Source organism: Lethenteron reissneri, chromosome 44 (genome assembly GCF_015708825.2).
Source record: "Lethenteron reissneri isolate LAM-NWPU_2019-01 chromosome 44, ASM1570882v1, whole genome shotgun sequence".
NCBI lineage: Eukaryota > Metazoa > Chordata > Hyperoartia > Petromyzontiformes > Petromyzontidae > Lethenteron > Lethenteron reissneri.
Genome location: NC_083822.1, coordinates 3,365,721 through 3,388,199, shown reverse-complemented (window position 1 = coordinate 3,388,199; position 22,479 = coordinate 3,365,721). Strand labels below are relative to the sequence as shown.

At 43.4% G+C, this 22,479-nt stretch overlaps 1 protein-coding gene across 5 annotated transcripts in view; it reads left to right on the top strand.

Annotated features, from left to right (window-relative positions):
- B3GNTL1 (UDP-GlcNAc:betaGal beta-1,3-N-acetylglucosaminyltransferase like 1) overlaps positions 1-22,479 on the top strand; it is a 49,051-nt gene that overhangs the window by 14,177 nt on the left and 12,395 nt on the right. For 2 of the 5 annotated variants that reach the window (XR_009756390.1, XM_061569744.1), the window contains exons 1-4: positions 18,185-18,408; positions 18,844-19,010; positions 20,439-20,555; positions 21,894-21,993. Coding sequence is in view for 4 of the 5 variants with exons in the window: in XM_061569744.1 (XP_061425728.1) it covers positions 18,912-19,010; positions 20,439-20,555; positions 21,894-21,993 (316 nt within the window). In the remaining variant the exon portion in view is untranslated. Of the gene's footprint in view, positions 1-4,352; positions 4,614-5,697; positions 5,792-9,829; positions 9,868-18,184; positions 18,409-18,843; positions 19,011-20,438; positions 20,556-21,893; positions 21,994-22,479 lie in introns of those variants that run through there. The other 3 variants (XM_061569747.1, XM_061569745.1, XM_061569746.1) reach the window with 3 other exon arrangements.

The following is a 22,479-nucleotide window of genomic DNA, read 5'->3' as shown; positions in this document are numbered from 1 at the left end:
TGAATGCCTGCAAATACCTATAACCCACGAGGAACAACTGGAGCGAGAGGTACAGATGCAATGTTGGCACTGTGTATAATAACAAGGCAGGACTTGCATGCAATTCAATGCAGTGTGTGTCTCGGCCAAAAACCTTTGCCTCGATTCCGCCGCCGAGTTCACTTTTAGAACCTCATAGATGCATGGAGATTATAGTAGGTGGAACGGTTAACATCGAGACACCGCACCGGGTGCTAATTTGAGGCCGAGTCGACCTAGGGGAAGCCCAGGACCAGGTTCAGATAACCGCCACTGGTATTGGCCGGTAAAGCGGGAGTCGAACTCGGGTCACCATGCTCCAAGCGCAGCTCGCTAACCGCTGTACTACCGCGCCATGCACACACTCACAAGAACAGCAGCGGAAGACTCAAAATGCATTCACCCATCAAGGTTTCTAGTGAGCTGGGCCCCCCCCCCTCCCCTTGAGGGTCCTCGGCTGTCTCTGGCTCCCGGCAATGGACCACGGCCTCGGTGTACGTAACGGTGCAGGGGGTGTACGGTTACACTCTGGCTGCAGAGCCTCCCAAGCCCACGCCGCTTGTGGACGTATGTTTCCAATAAGAGTTCTCCGCGTTGCCAGGGGGCAATGGCGCGACGTTGATTGAACGCGTTTTAGGAGCGTGATGCGTCCTTTTCCTCTGGTGCGCCGCACATTTCACTGTCTCTAACAACCTCTGCAAAAAAAAAAGGAATAATATAAAGCTGCCCTCGGGACGAGGTGTCTACTTTGCTTGGCCCGCATCTGCACGTGGAGATTCTCGTAAAAGTCAGCGACAGCAACAGCGGGGGGTTGTGGGGGGGGAGAGTCAGTTGTGTGGGTTGTGATGTTGGAGGCAATAGATTCACGGAAAAAAGTGGTGGCCAAATTTGAGTTCTCATAGAAAAGTAATTAGAACAATTTTGTTCTTTAAGGTTCACTTCGTAGATTATTATAATTAGCGATGATCAACTTTGTACACACATTTTGTTGTGCTTTTATTATGAACAAATGCAAAATGTAGCAATAAACTCTACATCACTTCCTTGCACAACTGGAGGGAATCATCGCTGGCTGTAATGCAGGGCGTTTAACGATCATCTCTCTGAACTTTCCAACTGCCATGCCTTTTGCCAGGCCCATTTTTCCATGTTGAAACCTGATTTTGCTGGAGTATTTTGGATATGCTCGTAGATTTCCATCGACATAAAAAGGCTGCACTTAAAATAAATAACATTGCATGGTTGTTGTTTTACGATGTCGTATTTCAGTACGAGATGTCACCCCAGCTTCCACAAGCTGCACCTGGTTAAGGAACCGAAAGCCCTGTAGACTGAGTCTGAAATGAGCACTCGACACTGCTGCAGTGGAATAAACTAATACTTATTTTCCACTGGTTAACTGAGCCGAGTGGTACCGTGCCGTGCCGAGCCAGCCGAGCACGGCTCAGGAGCCGCCAGGTTATTTTTTCCACTGCATAACCCAAGTTGTGCCACTTACGTAACACGTATCATTATTTTTGGTACGATAAAAATGGTTAACTCTCTTCCTACTGGCGCTGTTTGGCCCAGCGCAATTCAGATGTTTTGTGAGGCCAGAGTTTCACGGTCTGGTTATGACAAATACGCCAGTGGAAAAACCCACCCGTACCATCCCATGCTGGCACTGTTTGGATGCGCCAAGTAGAAAAGGGAGTTTTGTGAGTAGGCATGTCACGATATACTCCACCTTATAGTGATTTGAGGAATGTCCATGGTTTAAAGTTATCCATTGATTCTCAAAAATATATATTTTGGCTTATGTTTACCGTTTCATTTGTATTTTCACGTTGTTATCTCGCTCACACAATTTTGTTCTCTTCAGTAGACTAAATGTAACAATAACACATGAAATATGTTCGTTTTGCACATACATTGTAGATTTTCACACGCACGATAAGAGTGAACTTGAGTCGATGAATCAATGCATCATTCCGACCCGAATGCAGAACGCCGACGGCCTCGCTGCAATCCAGCAACATTCGTCTGTGCCCCCCACCCGCCTCACAGGTTTTCATCACAGCCTCTGTTATTACTTACCTTGGCGTACGGAACGTGCCCATACCGCAGTGTTCAAGCTATATAAATAAACAGTCATTAATAATGCCTGCTCCTCCGTGCTAGGTGCCGGGGGTGAAGAGAGACGTGGTTGGGGGTGGGCGGGTTTTGAATAGAGACGGGGGGTGGTGGTGGTGGGGGGGGTACACTGGGTTACAAACCACCGACTCTGAGGGGGGACCTTTGACTGACCTGGGTTGTCCGGCATTCCTGCCCTTGTGGCCGCAGCTGTCTGCCGTCGCTTAATTGCGGAGTAATTTTTGGTCGGCGCAGGTTGGTAATTTTGCTCACCTGTGTCAACTTCTGAGATGCACTGTTTTCATACCGGGCACTCGGCATTTGAGCTAAATTAACGACGTTCAAGGATTGTTTTGCCGGCTTAAAAGGTGCATTGGGAATTTGCAACATTGTGCAATTCCTGGTGGCTCGCTTGAAGCCGTGCATCTGGATTTCAGGTATTGAGCTGTCACGAAACAATTCACACTCACTGTGAATTTTGAGTGACCTCCATGAATTGGCAAAAAAGTTATCTTAGAAAACTGTGCCAGCGGTATTGAAGGCAATTTTTTTGTGAAGCTTTTAAATTCCACGTGTCTGACATCGCCTTGATGTAATTCCAACCTTTGCCCTTCATCTCCCGTGAACCTTTCTACCCATCCCTCACCTACCCATATCCTCCCTTCCCCACACTTTTAAACATCTCCTGTGATGTTTTTTTTGCAAATTCATGGAAACATGTAGCATATATTCCAGCTTGGATTTCCAAGAGAAAAGATTTACAGTCCCAGAGAAGTACAAAAGCATTTGGCTTGATTTTAGGTGGCATGTGGTACAACCCAGGTCTTAAATTTCATCGAAAAATAAAGCGTGAAATTTTTTAACATAAATCATTGTGAAGGGCACATTAAAAAAAATATTTATGCAGGGATGAATTTTCTAAGCGGATGTTTAACACGGAATGTTCAAGCTATTACGTCGCTCGCGTTGCATAGCAAGCATCTGTTGAATTTATAATGTTATTACATATTTGACTAAATCGCATTCAGCGGCAGGGAGAGCTTTCACATTTTTGTAAGCTTCAAAAGGTGTTTACGTTATAGCCAAGATGAACTTCAGAAGTTTTCCATTGTATAAAAATTCGAGGCCACTTGGTAAGCATGAACACATTCGCATATGATAGGCGTAACCATGTTGGGAAAAATTTAAAATCTTATTTTAAATTCCGTTTTTTTAACCCTCTGTATTTGGACGGTTAGAAAGGGGTGGAGCTGCATTACAGGCAGGGGCCGAGCCGGTGGAGACGCTGTAGGGCTCATGAAGTGCGGGGACTGGACCTGGGCAGGACCTGGGCAGGACCTGGGCAGGACCTGGGCTGCACTGTAATGGCCCAGGGCCATTTATGGGCCCACCAAATGGTTGTGGATTTGTAGCAAAAATGTCTGTTGCATACTGAAGCAAGTTGGCCTATATTCTGGATGTCGTGAAAGTACATTGGCAATATGACTTTTTGTTTCATTGTGCTGGCAATGGATATTTTAATTTTTGGTTCCAGAATTGTGCAAACAAATATTTCCGTGAAAGTGAGTCTGAATGTCATCATCCTTTAGCTTTTACATTCTTGTATACGGATCTACGATATTGAATGGACTTGAATCCGCGTCCAGACTTATTGCTGTCTCAAATTGAGTTCAACGGGGTCAAATTGTTCAAACGCTATCAGCATAACAAATTTGCAATTCTTGGCACGCACACAAACGGACACTCAACAAAAATATGTAAGCTGCCTCATGTGACGGACAATAGCCCATAAAAAAGGTACTGCGATGCTAACATTGCGTTATTTTGTCTTTCTTAAATGTGCCTCGAATGCAGAGAACGGTGTGATACGTACCGCGTCAAGAATTGAGTGGAGATGATGGGGGTGCTTTTTCCCATGTGAAAAGTGGGCACATGGGGTGGGGGTGGTGCTTGATGGGAGGGGGGTGGGAGGGGGGGGGCGCTTATACAATAGGGGGCACCTCCAAGGGATGTCCACGCTAGCAAATGCCTAGTAGGGAGCCACAGTTCATGTCCACTAATTATCCGCTTAATAATAATAGGAGAGAGAGAGCGAGGGAGAGGGTGGATGGGTGGGAAGCAGTAAGGGGGAGGGAGAGGGGGGCGAGGGCTGTTGTGCCAAAGTGGGATCACTGAAGCGGTATTTATAACGACTGAAGGTTCCCACCAACTGCACTCTGCCTATTCCGCCCCGACTGAGGACACCTTAATTATTGCACACGAAGGATTATGCTGGATATTATTATTATTAATATGCCTTCACGAGAACCATCGGCAGTCAATGTTGTCTTCAATTAACAACACAAATGAATAAATTGCGCTGCATTGCCAATTCACCGCTGGATGTGTGCATACGTCGAGCTTCTTTGGCACCGTGCATCGCCCACCGTGCTCCTCGGATGACCAGACCTCCTCACCACGCTGAGCAGTGCAGGTTGGCGAAGGTGAGTGGGGGGTGCTCAGGCAAAGGGGATAAAGGTGCGGCGCTGCAATAGCCTGCTCACACCGCTGCAGGCGGATGGGCCACCCAACTAGGCTCTAGAAAGCCTCTCGACACGGTATATTGGCCTACTCGTCCATGCTGTCCAGACACCTTTGAAAGAAGGGGAGAGAGATACCCACAACTCTACCCCACCACATGCAACCTTTACCCTGCTGGGTAGACAGAGGTGGGGGCAGAAATGTAAGAACCTTTGACGCATTGTTGGAACCTCCGTGTGGGGAGATGGAACCGGTGACCTCTGTGCTAACTACGGCACAACGGCAGCATCGACGTGCTCAGGACCTGTTCAGACATCACTCGCCACGGATCGTTAGCTGTGGCTGGGAAGCAAAGCCAAGTAACAGGGTTCACACATATACACACATTGTTTCAGTATTGCGTTTGGTCTGCAAATAATATCGGTACGTTTACATTGAAATGAATATTTTTGCCAAATAAAATACGGCCCCAGGACGAATGTGCAGACACACAGTGATAATATGCACCAGTTTAGTACAGATAACGTTGACCTAATGCCAATTATGACTTAATATTAGAGCTCACTTTTCAACTTGTTTTGTACATCTTATCGAGATACCTCTGTAGTTACATGCCATATATGTGGGTAATTATGGAACTCACAGCATTAGTTAATCACAATATCAAGAAGTAAAAAAATACTTTCCTTTGCATACAAAGACCTCCCATATAGTCTTAAATAGTCTGTTTGGGGCAAGTGCCATTAGCGAGCACGTACGAAGTCTGGATCATCGCATGTGAGGGTGGTGTGGCCAGAACCACGCCTGGTCGCCTTTATCTCCCCAGTGCTGATGTTTATAGACTTCACAAGTTACTTGTTTGAGGCTGAGTTGACCTAAGGGAGGCCCACCACTGTTATTGATCATGAGCGGGAATCAAACTCCCAAAGCCGAACACACACACACACGTACTTAATTGTGTTCCAGTCCCTGTTTTCACAGATTGACCACGACAAAAGCAAGGGCTCATTGGAACCGTGTTTTGGTGTGACCTTTGTGTGGGTGCAGATCGAAGGAATCCTGCCCTCCTTTGTCCACGAACAACCCCGGCCCCTTTGGAAATCCAAGTCTGCTTACAGCCCACACATTCGTCTTCGCGGTGGTAAATCGAGCGTGCTCTCAGCTGAAAGCTCCCCCCAAAGCTGATGTCCATTGCTGGCACAACAGTTCACACACACACACACACGTGCACACAGCATTGCCCATGTGACCCATTACAAGAAAAGTATTCCAATTAGCCTCATGTGCTCATAAACAAGCACCACTTCCCCCTACCCGCCACCCACCCGCCAACAATGCAACGTTTGTTGAATGTTTTGAAAACAGATACACTGTTCTTCTTCTATGAGAAGTCACATTAAGTTAAAAGCAAAAAAAAAACAAGCTCAATGTCTATTATGTCCACCTCTTGTGGTAACAAAAGTTCTGTTTTTGGAATCGTATGCAATTGTTTCACTGTGGTTTTTTCAGCACAGGTGATTGTATGGCCAGAGCAATCGCGCCGATCTTGTAAAGCTAGATGTTTAATATCAACGGATTATCCGAAAAACACATTTTAAATAAACAAAAAGATATGGATACTTTTATGCCTCATCTACACATTCTATCCTTGCGTGTGGCAATATGTTCAGTAGCTAACAGAAAATGTCAGGGTTTGCTGGCCACGAGAGGGCTTCACGGGAGCGAGTTTGTGTCGTCTTGCTGTTCCCCCCGTTGAATGAGCACAGACCACCGTGGTTTACTGGATGGCCCACAGTGTGGGTGACATCTCCCCAATCACACTGCGGCTTGGTGTCTTTAATTTCCCATTCATGGAGGAGATGTGCACATTGGCTTGTTGATGTTCCGATGCAGTTTATGGGAACACCAGTATTCTTCGAGGAATGTCAAAGTCAGGAGGTGTGCGATGATGTTTGGGTCTCGAATGAGGTGTTTGATCTGGATGTCCGCGTTGTTCCACTTCTGTTCGCACAACAGCGGCGTTCTTCCGGATCTTGGTGAGATTCTAGGATGGTGACAGCAGCAGCAGCAGCAGCGCGATCCCAGAGTGGGACTCGGGACTCGAGTCAATGGCGAGGAATATTGTTGAGGTCTTTGGTTGATGGATACGTTGTTGTTGGCAAGAAAACGTGTAAAATGTACATATCGATTGATGGGAGAAGGATAATTTTACTTCACTTGTTCAATTGTACAACTGGCACTAGGAAACGTAGCAATGGACTCATAACCTCAATCATTCAATGACAGTCATTATTCTTAAGCATTTGTACTTTTGAGTTGTTTGTAACTTAAAATTTTGCAATGCTATTGCGAGATCGTGGGGTGATGTCTTTGGTAGGCTGTCATCCAGCAGTGGGTTGATCATGGCCGCCGATGGGGATGCATGTAATTATGGGTATAGTTCACAATGGTATAGCCTACAAGCAGTTTTAAAAAGTGAGAATATAACAACATTCACTCAGTGCTATTGTGGATATTATTGCCAAAAAGAGGTCCCACTCCTAAACGGGAGTCTTGTCACGCCTCTGCTGTGTTCATATGTTTTATAACATTACGGGGGTAGTCGTGTTCTAGTGGTTAGTGCATTGCACAACTAACTCAGCGACTGGGAGTTGAATTCTTGGCAAAGGTTAACAACATTTGAGAGTGATATCTACACCAGTCCTGCACACCTCTCACTTCATCGACCCTTAATAAGCAGCATGGTGAAGTATGGTCAAACATCAGATATGACTGACAACAGAATGGCGCTTTGAGACATTTGTGAAATGTGCCTTGTAAGTGAAAATTCTTCTTCTTATTATTATACTGTGTAACAATTATTATTTTTTGTTCCTGGGTAGTAAGTGTTATTTCCTAATTGCTTATGCCTCAAAAGTAGAGAAAATTGCTATTATTCCCCACAAACTTTGCTTTTGTGACCAGGACAGTGATATTTTGAAATTGACCTATTTTCCAGAACATTCCAGATATATTCAGTGCTGAGTAAACTTGGAATAACTTCTAGAACATTCTAGAACTTTCCAGTAATATAAGTAATATAAAACATGCTCTCACAGTATATGCATTGTGTTGCATATACTGTCAGAGCATGTTTTCTGTTTGTTTTTTCAACACAAATATCTGTGCTTAATGCAGACATGATACCTTGTAAAAGGTTTCAGTTTGGTGTTTAACATCTTAAAACCTGTTTTGTTGCCAGAAAAAAGAGAAAACCTATTATTTTATGTGGAGCTGTTTGAGACTGGTGAAGAACTACGACACAATGGGTTGTAGGATGTCCCTCAAAGTCCATATCCTTGATGCTTATCTTGATAAATTCAAGGAGAACATGGGAGCGTACTTAGAGGAGCAAGGCGAGCGCTTCCACCAGGATATACTGGACTTTGAACGCCGCTACCAAGGACAGTATAACGAGAACATGATGGGAGACTACATTTGGGGGCTGATTCGTGAAAGTGCTTTACAGTATAATCGTAAATCTCGAAAAACTACTGCCTTCTAAATCTTTTGGAGTTATTTTTGTATTACTGTTGTATAAATACATGTACATGTTTATTCATATGCTGTGTTTTCTGACTTTATGTGAACGAAAAGACACATTCGCCCGTTTTTTCATTGAAAATAGGTACATTTCAAAATATCACTGTCCATATCACTGTCCTGGCCACAAAAGCAAAGTTTGTGGGGAATAATAGCCATTTTTAAATACTTTTTAGGCATAATCAATTACAAAATAACACTTACTACCCAGGAACAAAAATTGTGTTACATAGAGTTATTACGGGAAAGCTTTAATCAATCAGTGGGTTAATAAATAGTTGTAAAATTATTCATACATATTGCATGTATACATTTGAAACATATTAAATGTAAGTGTATTGTTAAAATCATATGTACATATAATTAACCTGCAACAGATTATGTAGAAGGATACGTCTTTACAAACATTAATTTTATCATTATTAATCATTTCCCGGAATGCATTAATATCGGTTGCTATATTTGCTATATCATCATCATCAGACATTATCGATCAACTGCTGGATCAAGGCCTCCCTAAGCTGTCACCATCTCTCAAGATCTCATGGTGCAACAATCCATCCAGCTTCATGCACAAGAGGTGATTTCATCGCTTCATCTATGCAGTGGATTTACCCTTGGGCATGTTCGCTCCGAATTTAGTTACGTTACTTAAACATTTTGAAATGCAGCTAACTGTATTATATGCTGGAGGGGAAAAATTAATCAAGAGATAACACATCGACTATAAATTAGGGATTATAAGAGAGCAAGTAAATGAGAGTGATGGTTTCACAGACACATTGTACAAAACGAATTGAGGGAGCCACTAAACAAGATGATATGGACTATTTTTAATAGGTGAAACAAATACATAAAAACACATTCCAGCTTTAAATTCCACACGAGAAGAGTCGAGCACAGAAACCCATCACCACTTGGATTCGTGGTGCCTTCATAGAAAAGCATGCCCCATGAATGTATTCAGGAACTGAAGAAGCTCCCAGCACATGCAGTGAAACGTCGGACATCATTCTAAACAACGCGCGATACAACACAACAACACACTGGAGAACCGCATGGAACAATGCCATAACCTACGCAGCAGTGCGTAAGGTCTGAATACATGCACAATGTGAGCAATTTCACTTCACGGACACCGTCCGCTATCATTTGCGGCTGCACATTCAACGTTGCACGCACCCAGAGGACACTGCGGCATTGTAAGGAAATGTTAATTGCCCAATTTGACACAATTGCCCACATTTAGAAAGAACAGCAGGAATGGCTGAGATGTTAATAATCCGCTGTAACCAGGAGCCCAGGGCGGGGCATTCCGATGCTGCCACCACCGCCACTGCCGCCGTGCGTGGCGCACGGAGCCTACACACGCGGATATCTCGGCTGGCACCGGTCCATTCCCACCGTCCGCTCCAAGCACTCGGCATGGCTCCACTCAGTTAATTGCCAGTCACCCCCCCCCCTGCCCCTCACCCACCCATAAGGCTGATGACACATGATGAGGGGCACAGCGGGCTCCATCGTTCTTCTCTGACGTTAAATTAATGTCGTTGGCTGGGACTGTTTTCAAACAATGTCTTGTTGTTCTCTCTTACAGTGCTTCACTTCAACAAAAAATATTTGTAATTTTAACAGGTAAGGCCCACTGAGCTGTATAACTCATTTTCTGAAGCGACCTGGTCACAAATTATAGCTCAATGAAGTGGCCTATCGTGTGGGATTTATAGCAGCCAAATACTCTAAACGCGTGTTTGTAAATGTTGGGGAAAAACCGGAGGACCCGGAGAAAAAATCCACACGAACACGGGGAGAACATACAAACTACAAGCATACAGGCGTCAGGGTCGGGATCGTTAACATCTGGCCTCTGCGAGATGTTAACTACCTCGCCTTCTAAATGGGAGGTCCCATTTATAGAAGCCATAGGCAAGAGCCCACTTAGCCCATGGGCTAAACCCGGCTCTCTGACCATGTAACGGTTTAGGGCCACCGCCTGTAAGTGAAAGGGTAGAAGATATTTCAGGAGCCTGCTGGCACGGGGGGCCTCGGCGTGTTTCGCCCCCGTGATGCCGCAATCTTAATCGAGCGATGGCCATCATTCTGGCGACACGTCCTTCTCACTTTCACACGCACCCAGCATTCCATGGCTACCGAATGCGTGGAACCCTCTCAACGCCACAGCCATGCCACTGATGCCAGGTGTCAGTGGCAAAATGTGTGGGCCCTGTTTTTTTTTTAAGCGACCCTTGCTGGGAATCTGTCAATGTCAGGCCAGACGCCTTATCAGCAGAGCCTGTGAATGGATGGCTGATAACGTTATTGTTTTTCCATTTCAGAGAAGGGTTGAAGAGAAGGCCTCTTCATGCAAAGTGTGTCTTGGGAAAACAGATGCTCTTTTTGAAATCTACAAGCATTAGTGTCAGGCTCACTTGAATAATAAATTCGTAGTTTGGCATGCAACGTTCTGGTGATCTGTAGTGTCCTTAATTGTAGAACAAGCCTGGGATTAGTTTACTCTTAGATCTTTCATGGTGCAGACATTCAACTGATAGAGGCTTAGAGTAAAGCAATGTAGGCTCTACATTTAAGCATTTATTGTTGTATGAGTTATTTTGTAGCGGTGCTTTCAATAATTGCAGTTGCACAAACTTTATACGAAATAAATGTTTAACACATTGCAGGTGCTAATACAGAAAATATTATTTTAACTAAATTTTACTTGTGTAATTCATCATGCGATTAAATATTATTACTATAAACATATGATTGTTTGTTTATGTCATGGACCATGCATGGTTAATTAATTTATCCGATTAAATTATTTTGAGACATTCCCTGCATGAAAATATGTAAAAGTATAAAAAAAAACAATTCTACATGGATCTCAGTATATGCACACACTGGTCATATGAACTAATACGGTTTAGTATTGACTTTATGTTTTAATAACTTAGAAAGTCCAGAATTATTTGGTTGCGAAGAAAGACTCAACTCTTGATCATCCGGCTTCCACCAGTTTCATACTTTTCTACTGTATTCAACCAACATATAATTGCAGACGCAGAAACATTCAGTGTCATATATGAGTCATGCTTGAATTTCAGTGGATATTTTATATCTTTATAAAAAGCACACATCAAAGACAAATATTCCCCGTGTAGACTTTAACAGACTGTTGGGGCAAGTGCTGTTAGCGAGCGCCGACAAAGGCCGGCACGGCACAGAAGGAGGTGGGTGGCCAACACCACGCCCGGCCACCTTTGTCTCCCGAGTGGTGATGCTTTACACGCCGTACCAGGTACTCATTTGAGACTAAGTCGACCTAGGGGAGGCAAAGGACCGGTTTAGATAATCGTCACCGTGTTGCCCGTGAGCGAGATTCGAACTCGGATCGCCGGGTTCGTAGCGCAGTGCACAAACCGCTACACAACCGCTCCGCACACATTTCTGTGTATATTTTATATCTGTATAAAAAAAGCGCACATTACCCACACACATATACATTTACACAGAGCATACCAATGTTTAGTCTACAGAATGTGTGCAGGCAGACCACTTAGCACCGGATTGTTATGCCTTGCATTCTGCGAGATACACGGATTCCAAGCCCCAGAGGGCCAAGGCATGGGGGCTGGGCAGTGGATTCAACTCTACCTGCCAGCCCACACAGCACGGTAAGCACATCCACCCACGAGGCGCATCACCGTCCATAGGGGCTGTCCCTGTGGAAGCAAGTGTGCAACGTTTCCATCAGCACCCACGATTTGATGAGGCGCCTTGCTCCTGCACTCTCATTCGTGAGTGCCCTCTTTACAGCAGGGAGCAAAACAAACTCTTGCCACGATGGTGCACCCACTGGCTATCATTGGAGGCACTGCCATTGATAGCGACGCAAAGCTTACGATTGAAATATCTGTCTCTTAAGTGTAGTGGTATACATTAGTGGTTCCCCGATCTGTGGATCGTGGATAACTGTTAGTCTGCAAGACCGTGCGAAATGGTCTTGCCAAACTGTTGTAGATGCTACAATTTAGAGGAGTTATAATCTTTAATGATAAGTTATTGATGAATGGCGGTCTGCAAAAAAAAACATATTTTGACGGTGGTGCACGGGTCCAGAAATGTTGGGAACCACTGCTCTGCGTTATGGAGTCAAAATCAGCACGAGGTGCGTGCTCACTGCGGGTGTAATAATGCATCGAGTCTCCAATATTGATAATTAAGCCCGTTACACTTCCCCGACAGTGGCCGAGTGGTTAAGCACTAGACTTTGTGAGCCCAGTCACGTGAGGTGAATTCCTAGGCATGGCGAATATCAGTGATGAACGAGATCTGATCCAGTCCTGCCGCCTTGCCTTCATCAACCCGCATTGACCAGTGTGGTAAAGTATGGTCACACAACCACCTACAATGAGGGTAACTTCATTCTTGACAAAGGGCTGTCATTTTACGATTATGGGCCTGGGGAGGACACGTCACAAGAAAGGATGATCACTGATAGTCAGGAATATAATAGCGACCAAGAGATGGATCACATCTGAAAGGATGTCGACGTAGGTTTCTTATATATTTTTTTTCTAGCCAGGAGATTAAATAAACGCATGAGACACGTGAAAAAATAGTGCCGCTTTTGAAAGGACGACCTTGGTTACATCAAAAACAACTTAAGGACACAATATATATTTTATAATTTCAAATTGCACAAAATGTGATCAAAGTAGTTGAAACAATGGTGAAAGTTAACCTCCAACCCATCTGTATGCATGGACACGCCACAGGTTGTGTGCGTTGGAAAACTGTGTGGGTACTCTCGTCTCTTCCAAGACGTTTGTCCAGTGTGAAGGAGTAGGCCACATACCCTCGACTGCTCTCTTTGAAGGGGCTCTCTAGCACTCTCTGTAGTGGGATGCCCTTCCACCTGCAGTGATGTGAGCACGAAATTGCAGGGTTGCCCCTTTAATTTTACTGTATATATTCAATAAATCGGTTATACCAAATTCCTGTTTCATGATTTACATATCAGTGTGTTTCTGCTGTGCGCTGTTTGAAAAGGTGATTTAGTCTAAGTCTCAGCGCCTGAGCTCTTAACACAGAATTCTCAGAATCATAACACTCCCCAGCACAAGGCTTTCACTGTGATGTGAAATCCATATTGTTTATAAATCTGGCAAAGGTTCTTTGCTCGGTCTCAAATCTGCCAAAACACACGTGAATAATGACGACCTGTGGCAATCACTGGGATTAAACAAAGGAAGAAAACCTTGTTACACAACTGGACAACAAGAGTAACATTTTCACTGTGGAAGATGGAGAAGTCCGTGATTCATTTGCTTAAAATAAACCACATGCCTATAAAATGGTACAAAAATAGAGATTTCCTAAATCGGTAGTGAACCCTTTCATTTTCAGAATTTGTGGGTAGCTTTCCTCATTTCAGGGTTTTAGGTGAAAGTTAAGGAATTGAACATCTATAGGGACGAGACTCATGTAATAACAATCGACCCAGGTGGCTACTGCCAATATCAATGAAGGCAACGGTGCAGCCCCTGCCAATGCGTTGTCACATCACCGCTGGCGGAAAGGGATTCCACTCAATTGAGCTCAAAAGAGCTCCTCCAGTGGGAATCTGGTCTCCTTTTCTACGCTCGCCAGACAACTTGGAACAATTGTAAGTAACCACGCCTTACCGCACCGTACACAACCTGTCGATCAACTCACTGTGGTGTACCCATTTGTAATGCTGGGTAGACAGAGGAAGGTGTGTGGGGGGGGGCATTTTATGAATCTTGCCTATTAGTTTCACTGCCATGGCAGGAGTACGAACCAACGGACCTGTGGATTTGTAATACAGCAATGTGTGGCCCAGTGGTCATCGCACTGCACTGTGCACCCTGAAGTCGATTCTTAACCACAGCTACCATCAGTAGTGGTTGCCAATGGAACCAGTCCTGGGTGTCCTTCGCTCCACCAACCTGCACTGGCCAGAATAGTGAAGTATGGTCAATTGCAACCCCCTTAACCAACAAGGCGTGGGGGGCCTTTTCCTGCCATTGTATTTATAAAGGGTTGTTCTCGACCAGTATTCATCATTTATGAGCCATAATGACAAGTCAATTAAGTTAATAATTTACTGTAGAATCCTTAACAATGGCCCTTTGAATGTTTTCAATTAGCACACTTTTTTAACTTACATACAGCTTTGTTTACAAGGAAAGCGTCATTAAGCTGCACAGTTTTTTTTTATAAGAAAGAGGAACCCTGCTTCACCTTTTAACCTGCACTGCAGGTCTTCATTACTGGCGGTTAATTTGCCAGCAAGCGACATGTTTACGGGTCACGCCATGGGTGTATGTGTTGGTGAATGTAAGCCACGAACCCCGGCGACCCCAGTTCGATTCACGCTCACGGCCAACACCAGTGACGATTATCTAAACCGGTTCTGGGCCTCCCCTAGCTCGACTCAGCCTCAAATGGGTTCTTGGTGTGGCGTGTAAATATCGCTACTAGGGAGACACAGGCGGCCGGGCGTGGTGCTGACCACCCACTCCCTCAGGTGCCGTGCCATCCTTCGTAGGCGCTCGCGAACACCACTTGCCCCAATAGTCTGTTAAGGCTATTCGGGTGATATTTGTTTTGTGCGTGTGTGTTTGTTATATTGCTAACGCTACATATCCATCTCACTTATATGTGCTTTTTATTAACTATGCATTGCATTGGTTTCTTTTGCACTGAAGTGTATGCATGTGTGTGTGCGGTCCTTTGGGATGCTTCCCGTGATGAAAAACCTACTCTTCGTGTGCACACATGCCCATCGGTGTGGGTCTCCCGGCCTTTGCAAAGCATAAACAAACGGTGGGATGTTGATGCTTTTGGCATAGCCAGAGAGGGCCTTTTGGCAGAAAGCATTCGGTCTGCAGGGAAGCGAGGTTACCAGGCAACATGACCTCGGCACAGACAGAAAGAACTTGCTTCAGGCAACATTTCTGCGGTCCCTTGCTAGGGCTTCTACAGTGCATTGTTCATCAATGGAATGCACAAGTAGTGTAGACATAATCATGAATATATTCCAATATGCATGAACATCTGCATATCACCAATGATAGGTAAAGGATTGAGAGTGTTGTTGCCTAATAATGTGTTGATTCATAATGGACCTAAACAGGTGTATACCTCTAAAACTTTCAATGATATATGTTATGCCTGGCAGCACCACGTAAAATCATTTGACTATTTAGAATGTTTTAGGTTCATTATGCAATCTCACTGTCTTGGAATAGTGGCTTCTTTTTTCATCCATGGGCTCACTTTTTTTTATTATATCCGACGACTCAGATAACAGAATTAAAATTAATTCACAAATAAAATGTGAAAAGATGTGAAACAGTGTTTTATAGCTGTCATTGTTAATAGTTTGACAACAGGCTGAGGGTAGTAGTACTTGAGAAGGCACTAGCTTGTCTTTGAGTCTCAGGACCCAAACAGTGAAAGGTTTACTAAGGTGTCGGCAACTGTTCACGATGCTATTGCCTGTTACAAGTTGATTTCACGAAGATAAGAAGAAGAAGAAGAGAGCAACTGTGCAGACATCTCTTGCTAAAATTTTCAAGAGAGGAAACACGAGCACCAAAGGGAATTAGCATCTACGTCTATAGAACATAAAGAACCAGTGGCACATCTACATCTGCAGAGCATGAAGAGCCAGTGCATATATATACAGGAGATTATACAACTTTTACAGCCATTCCACGTGTTCAGTGTACACGCCGTACAACATGTTTGGAATCGACAGGAGTAAAGTTGTACTTACGAACAAATCGACACGAACAGGCCTCTGGAACCTAACTCGTTCATCAGTAGAGGAGTCCCTGTATAAACTATTACTTTCGCACCATATATGGCGTATATCCAATCTCTCCAAATGGGCACAATTTTGTGCCTGGATAATGCTTTTGTGTGTGACCAACATGCACAAAAGATAAGTCAATTGAAATCGTTTTTTTGGGCAGCGCAACAAGTTCCACTGTTGTTCTGCGTCCCCCCACCTCTATCAGCTTGCACTGACCAGCGTGGTGAGCGGAATGGTCAGATGTCGCTCTTGGCTCACAAACAGGAGGGAGTTCCTCATCCAGCAGTGGATTGACACACTGGCTGTACATGTGCTGTAGATATGTTGTGTGTGGCCTCTGTCCATATATTTACGAGACCTGCCATTCAGAAAGGTTATATTGGGCGGTTTGGAATTGTTGTGTACAATTCTGCAGCGTGGGTGTCTTTAAGGCTGTGCCATACTGTCTTTTGAACTCGTCTTGTTATATCTGACGACAGTACGGGTTTTATGTCATTGTGAATGTGATATAATTATGCTAAGCTGGGTATAGAAACGGAGTGCTTCAAGTAATCCCTAGCTCAGTTACATTCGAATGAGAAAAAGATGGGTGGATGAAAAGATGTATGTGCTAATGGTCACATGGAGGGTTCGACAGAGGGGGGGGGGGGTTTGTTTAATGATTAAATGACGATACAGTATAAATAAATGTATTGCATATTAATAACAATCTAGGCACCAACAGCATTTCCTCATGCTGACATCATGATTCCCATGCAGCCCTCGACATCAGAACTGTAACCGTCTGATTCATTTTCGTTGTGCTCTTTTAGTGATGTATTTGAATTGCTTATTTTCTTTTTAAATATCTACTATATATATTTTCTCAGTGCATGAAAACCCCGGATTTGTTTTACTGCCAGACAGCGTCCATAATAAACTTTTGTAATAATTGTGTGCTCTATGAAAAGGGCATTTATTTGTGATAGTCTACAATGCACAGTGTCAGCCAGCTGTTCATGCAGAATGGAATTTGATGATTTTTTTTCGATTTAGTTTTATGGCTGAGGCAGTGTCCTCTAACTTGGTGAAAGTGCAATGGCCCCACGTTTATTTGGTAGCCGGGTCAGGGTTAGAGGTGGTGACTTTGGCTACGCGCTTTAGGCTCGTCTTTAATGGCTTGGTGTCGAGTTTGCATTGGTTATGTACGAGCAAGCAGCAAGCAGCAAGATCCGGCCACCCGCAATTATAATTAACATCAGAGCAGCTGGAGAGAATACCAGCAGTGTGTCCCAGTCAGCAACTCTAGCTCCTCGTGTGTAGGATTCACAGCATAGCAACACATATTCTAGTTGCAGGAATGTTGTATTACAACTTAGAGGCACGTCAGCTGGTTCCCTATACTGTATACTTAAATTACGATGATTATTTTTCTGTTAAAGATTATACTTAAGAACATAATTATGCACCCCTCCTCCACCGAGGCAATTCGATTATCACCATTCAGATTTGTGATCTGATTGAACTGTAGTGGCCTCTGGTGTCTGTTGGGGTCACATAAATCCGCTACAATGTATACCAAGAAAATGTGATTCTTGCTTTTCCATACCTGTATCATGAGCTTAATAATACAGTAGATGAATCGACGCATTGTTTCACCCCCAGTGATAATCGTGAAAAGTAAACCCGTCATGTATTTTCCTAGTTTATTAATGGAATTGGCTAAACAGCTTTTTGCAGGATCCTCCTGAAAGAGTCATAAATTTGTGCAAACAAAATATGCGCAACCTGAAATGCCTCTTCATGTGTGCAATGTGAATAAATGAGGTTAATTTTTTGTTAAAACACAGCAAGGGATAAAGGTGAATAATATGCAACATGTCATTGGGGATCTTATTGGCAATCAGCAACTGATAACGCAAATGAGTTCTGCACAAATAGCAATACATTTTCCGGACAATTGTAAGCATCTGATGATAATAGATTTTGCCATGTGTTGTAATTACCACACTTTTTTTTGCCTAACGTTAACTTGGACGACTAACCACTGAGCATGGAGCTGGGGGACCTCGGGGGCCTCTGATTGGCTCGTTGGGCCCTCTGTGACCCATGACCCTTTGAGGAAGCGGCGTTCGGGGCAGCACGGAGTGTGGGCCCTCCCTCGACTTTCACAACAGAAGCCCCGCAAGTCGTTTGCCTGTTTATTCAAATACTAAAAAAAACATCATATACTGTGTATATATAACTATACATGCATTGCTGTACAAGTGGTTGCCTCTTTTTGTAAACATCCCCAACGGAGGGGATATGGTAATGCAGGCTCGTATTCGGCTGAAGGCAGCGAAGGAAAGGTTTGTCATGACAACTCCACTGTGTACATTTGCATACACAAAACATAATTTCACTACGTTGTTATTACTTAAGGACATTATTTTGTTTAAAGATTTTGCATACTGGTTTAAAAGGCGATTTTTGCATGTCCAGTTTAGACTTGCCTATACATACTGGAATTATAATTATGGTAATGCAGAGACCGTTGTCAATCCACTGCTGGATGAGTCTCCTCCACACGTATCAGTCACGAGGATTGTTTGACCATACTTCACCACGCTGGTCAGTGCGGGTTGGTGATGGGGGTGGTTGGGGGGGATGGGAGATGTCTGGTTTGGATATCACTCGCCACTGATGTTAGCCGTGCCCCGAAATTGGATTCCGTGTGTGAACCACTGTGTCACCCACCACTAAGAGATCGTAATTATCCCTAATTGTGTGTGTGTGTGTTGCAGACCTTCTATGACATTGCGTGCAAACGCAATAGGCCTTCAAGCACTCTGTGTGTGTGTTGCGTACAACGATGAGCGAGGCTTGTGGATCGAGCAGAACCGCCGAGGAAGCAGGAGCCCCTGCACAGATGCCTGATGATCCTGGGGGAGGAAAGGGCCCCGTGGATGTGGTGGGTGAAGGCCACTCTACTTGCATATCCGCCGTGTGTAAGGCTCATCGAAGCCTCAGGAGCAGTGGTTTTATTAACCTTCATTGCAGCTCTGCACGCCTTTGGCTCTCAATCGTAATTTTTTAAAATAATTTTAATAAATGCAAAGTGTTTGATGAAACAAAGTAGTTGTAATTACGTGGCCGTACTTAATTGTTTTTCGATTATTTACCTTCTAGAAAAATCTGGCCATGCCTCGCACCCCCCTGGCATCTGGCACCCCAGGTTAAGAACCACAGGTCTGGAGCTATGCACTTTTAAATCTAGATTGAAAACTAATTTGGTTAGAACTGCTTGTTGTGTGCGTTAGCTTGTCCTTCCCCCGCACATAGCCAATTCGCACGGTTGGCTACGTATGGTGCGAAAGAAGTTCAACATACAAAGTATGTTTGATTCACCGTGTGCACGCACCCACACGACACGTGTGTAATCCCTCAACAGTTGTACGCCGAGTGTCCTTCAAGCGAATTCTGAACCGCACAGGAGACGAGGCTTTCGCCACAACCGCTCTGCATACGAGAATAATGTTCGTCGCAGGACAGTAAAACCGATATGTATTTCTCAGTCTATAATTGTATCGAATTTGAGCGCAGAAACAATCGTAATCTTTCGTGCAGTCTTTGCTTATTTTGTTGAGAGAGTGTGTGGGCATGTGAGCAATCCCATGCCTATTGGATACTTTCATCAAGCCTTTTTCCTACTATTATTATTATCCACAACCACAAATAAAGCGTACGATCTATTTGAGAAACCGCATGCATCTCTCCGTGTTTCACTGTTCTTAATCAGTGTCCATGATGCTGATCCATGTGTCATAGCTTGTAATACACATTACCATTTCTCTGCTGTTGACATGATTGAGTTCAGCGTCCCATAAGCGATCCAATGCACTATAATGTGATCGTCTATTTTGCCCTCGCTGCCTTTTAAAGTTGTATCATTCCGGAAAGCTAACTCCAATTGTTTGCCTAAATTGTTTTACACAAATATAGTTTTGCTCATCTTTACCTATACATCACTAAATTCTAACGTTTTCTGTAGTTAATTCTCTGTGGACGTTATTATGACTTTTCAGGAAATCTGAGCTGGTTAAGGTTTATTTCCCATTCATATTTATGCCATTGTTTTTCCAAGCCACCTTCTCAAACGTCTTCCATTTTGTTACTCTAAATAACTTTGGTCAAAGCGTGCCATCTTATCTAATTCCCAGTTTAAAATGCATTTTGGTACTTGGTTATAATTTACTTATTTATAAGTATTGAACATACACAGTATTACGATGTAGATTAATTAATTGTCAATGATAGTAACAAACAGAATAATTTGATTGTGGTTACAACAGCAGCAGGATTTGAGGCTTGTGTCACTGTGGTGTGTTTGTGTTTGCAGTCGGTGATATTACCAGTGCATAATGCAGCTTGCTGGCTCGATCATTGTCTGCAAGGTCTAATGGCCCAGGACTTTGAAGGAAGCATGGAGCTCTCCGCATTTGATGATGCCAGCACGGTGAAGTCTTTTAATTCTTGGTTAAAACTCGGATCCCACATTTTATTGTAATGTACAGCAAATCCTTCCCTCTTGCGAGTTTAGCCATCACGTTTTTTGCGGTTTTCGGCCAAGTTTACTGAGGTACAGTTTGCTGATCTCGATCCTGTTGCTAGACCGTTTGCAGTTGACTGAGATTCCTGTACGCATTGTAACTGTACTGCATGCGATGATGCTGGCGCGGAAGAACACACACCATCTTGCCTCGATCTGGTCTCAGTCTCGTCTCGCACGTGGGCCATCTCGGGTCCCAGGTCACGCGGTGTTCCCAGCCTCCAGTGAGGTTTCGCCACACGATTTTTCTTCCTGTAGTGTACCATACTGTACACATATCCATGGACAATGCCAAGCAATATTTTTCATTCAATGCATTTACCCCACAAGTTTTATTTAACACTGGAAAATATTATATTTTGCATTCAAAATACTTCCTGTTTAATGTTTGGGTTGATGTAGGGTAACATAAAATTAAAGGAAGGGCTGTCATATTATGAACAGTGAACCAATCCTCGAGTTTTCCCATGTACCTTGAGTTGCGGATCGTGGATTTGCCTATCATGGATTTGCAAATTGCGGTGATTTTCAAGAATGTAACCCCCGCGATGGGCATGGGCTTGCTGTATATTCAATTGCATGTTATGTTGGCAAGGTCTTATTTGGTCCAGCAAGTAAATCAATGGAACAGTTTATTTGAACAATGTTTTTGCGTTATTCATAACAATCATGATTTGTATGTATATTATCAATTTCGGTCATATATATCAATATAAATCAGAGTGCTTGTCTTTTTATGAAATGTGTAACATTGGTAGATTGAGTAATGAGATGACTTGATGTGTATGAAGAGGATCATGCAACATATTCATTGTATTGACATTTAGTTTTGGCAAAATGTCTTTGTTATTGCAAGCAACTGTCATTTCAGTTTAACAAATTTAACTCACTAAAAAGCCTTCATTCGTTTTCTCTCTCCTGTTAAACGAATCAGCACTGGAATACTGCTCACATGAATAGACATTGAAATGGATTTTTCTATTAAATAAATGGAAAAATTAAATTTTTTTATATACTGTTTTGGTCAGACGTATGCAATAAACAAAATAAAAATGTACGCGGTCAAACGGTCAGTAAATACATTTATTGGCTTTTCATCTTTCCATGAACTCATTATACATTTTGCTGCAACTAATTTTCCCGTATATGCCAAGCAGTATTAAGTGGAAATATTGCAATGTGTATTTTATTACTATTTTAGACCGGCTGGTAATAATATCTTTCTTTTTTGTGGCTGAAATTTAGGACAGCTCTCTGTGTATTTTGGAAAGCTGGCGTGAAAAGCTAAAAAAGAGAGGCATATTGGTGGTGGTCAGAGGCCACAAATCTTCCCAACCAAAGGGCGGTAAGTGCTGTGCTTTGGCAAGAATCTTAGACTTTTCTGGAACAAAATAAACTCACTTATGTTACATGGTGGTAACCGGCAGCGTAGAGTGAGGATAACAACAAAACCAATCTGAACAAATATTGAGAAGCAAATGCAAGAAATACTGTCAAGGCCAAACTTTCTTGGATACACCACCTAGCCTAGATTTGCCAAAGCACCCTTGCATATTATTCTTGGCAGGTACATTTCAATATTGTCATCTTGAATGGTAGATAGACTCATGTCACGTGTCATTCATGCGGATGTCTTGCCACCACATTTTGCATTATCTGCTCGTGTGATGCTTTGGCCTTGGTAAAAATGTGGCACAACAAATCGCAAACGCCTTGTCCAACACTCCAAAAAACATTCCAAAGGATATTTGACGGTGTTGTTAGGACACTGAAAGTTACTTTTCAAGCCGCAGCTTTGGAAATGTAATTATTAATATATATTTAGAGTATC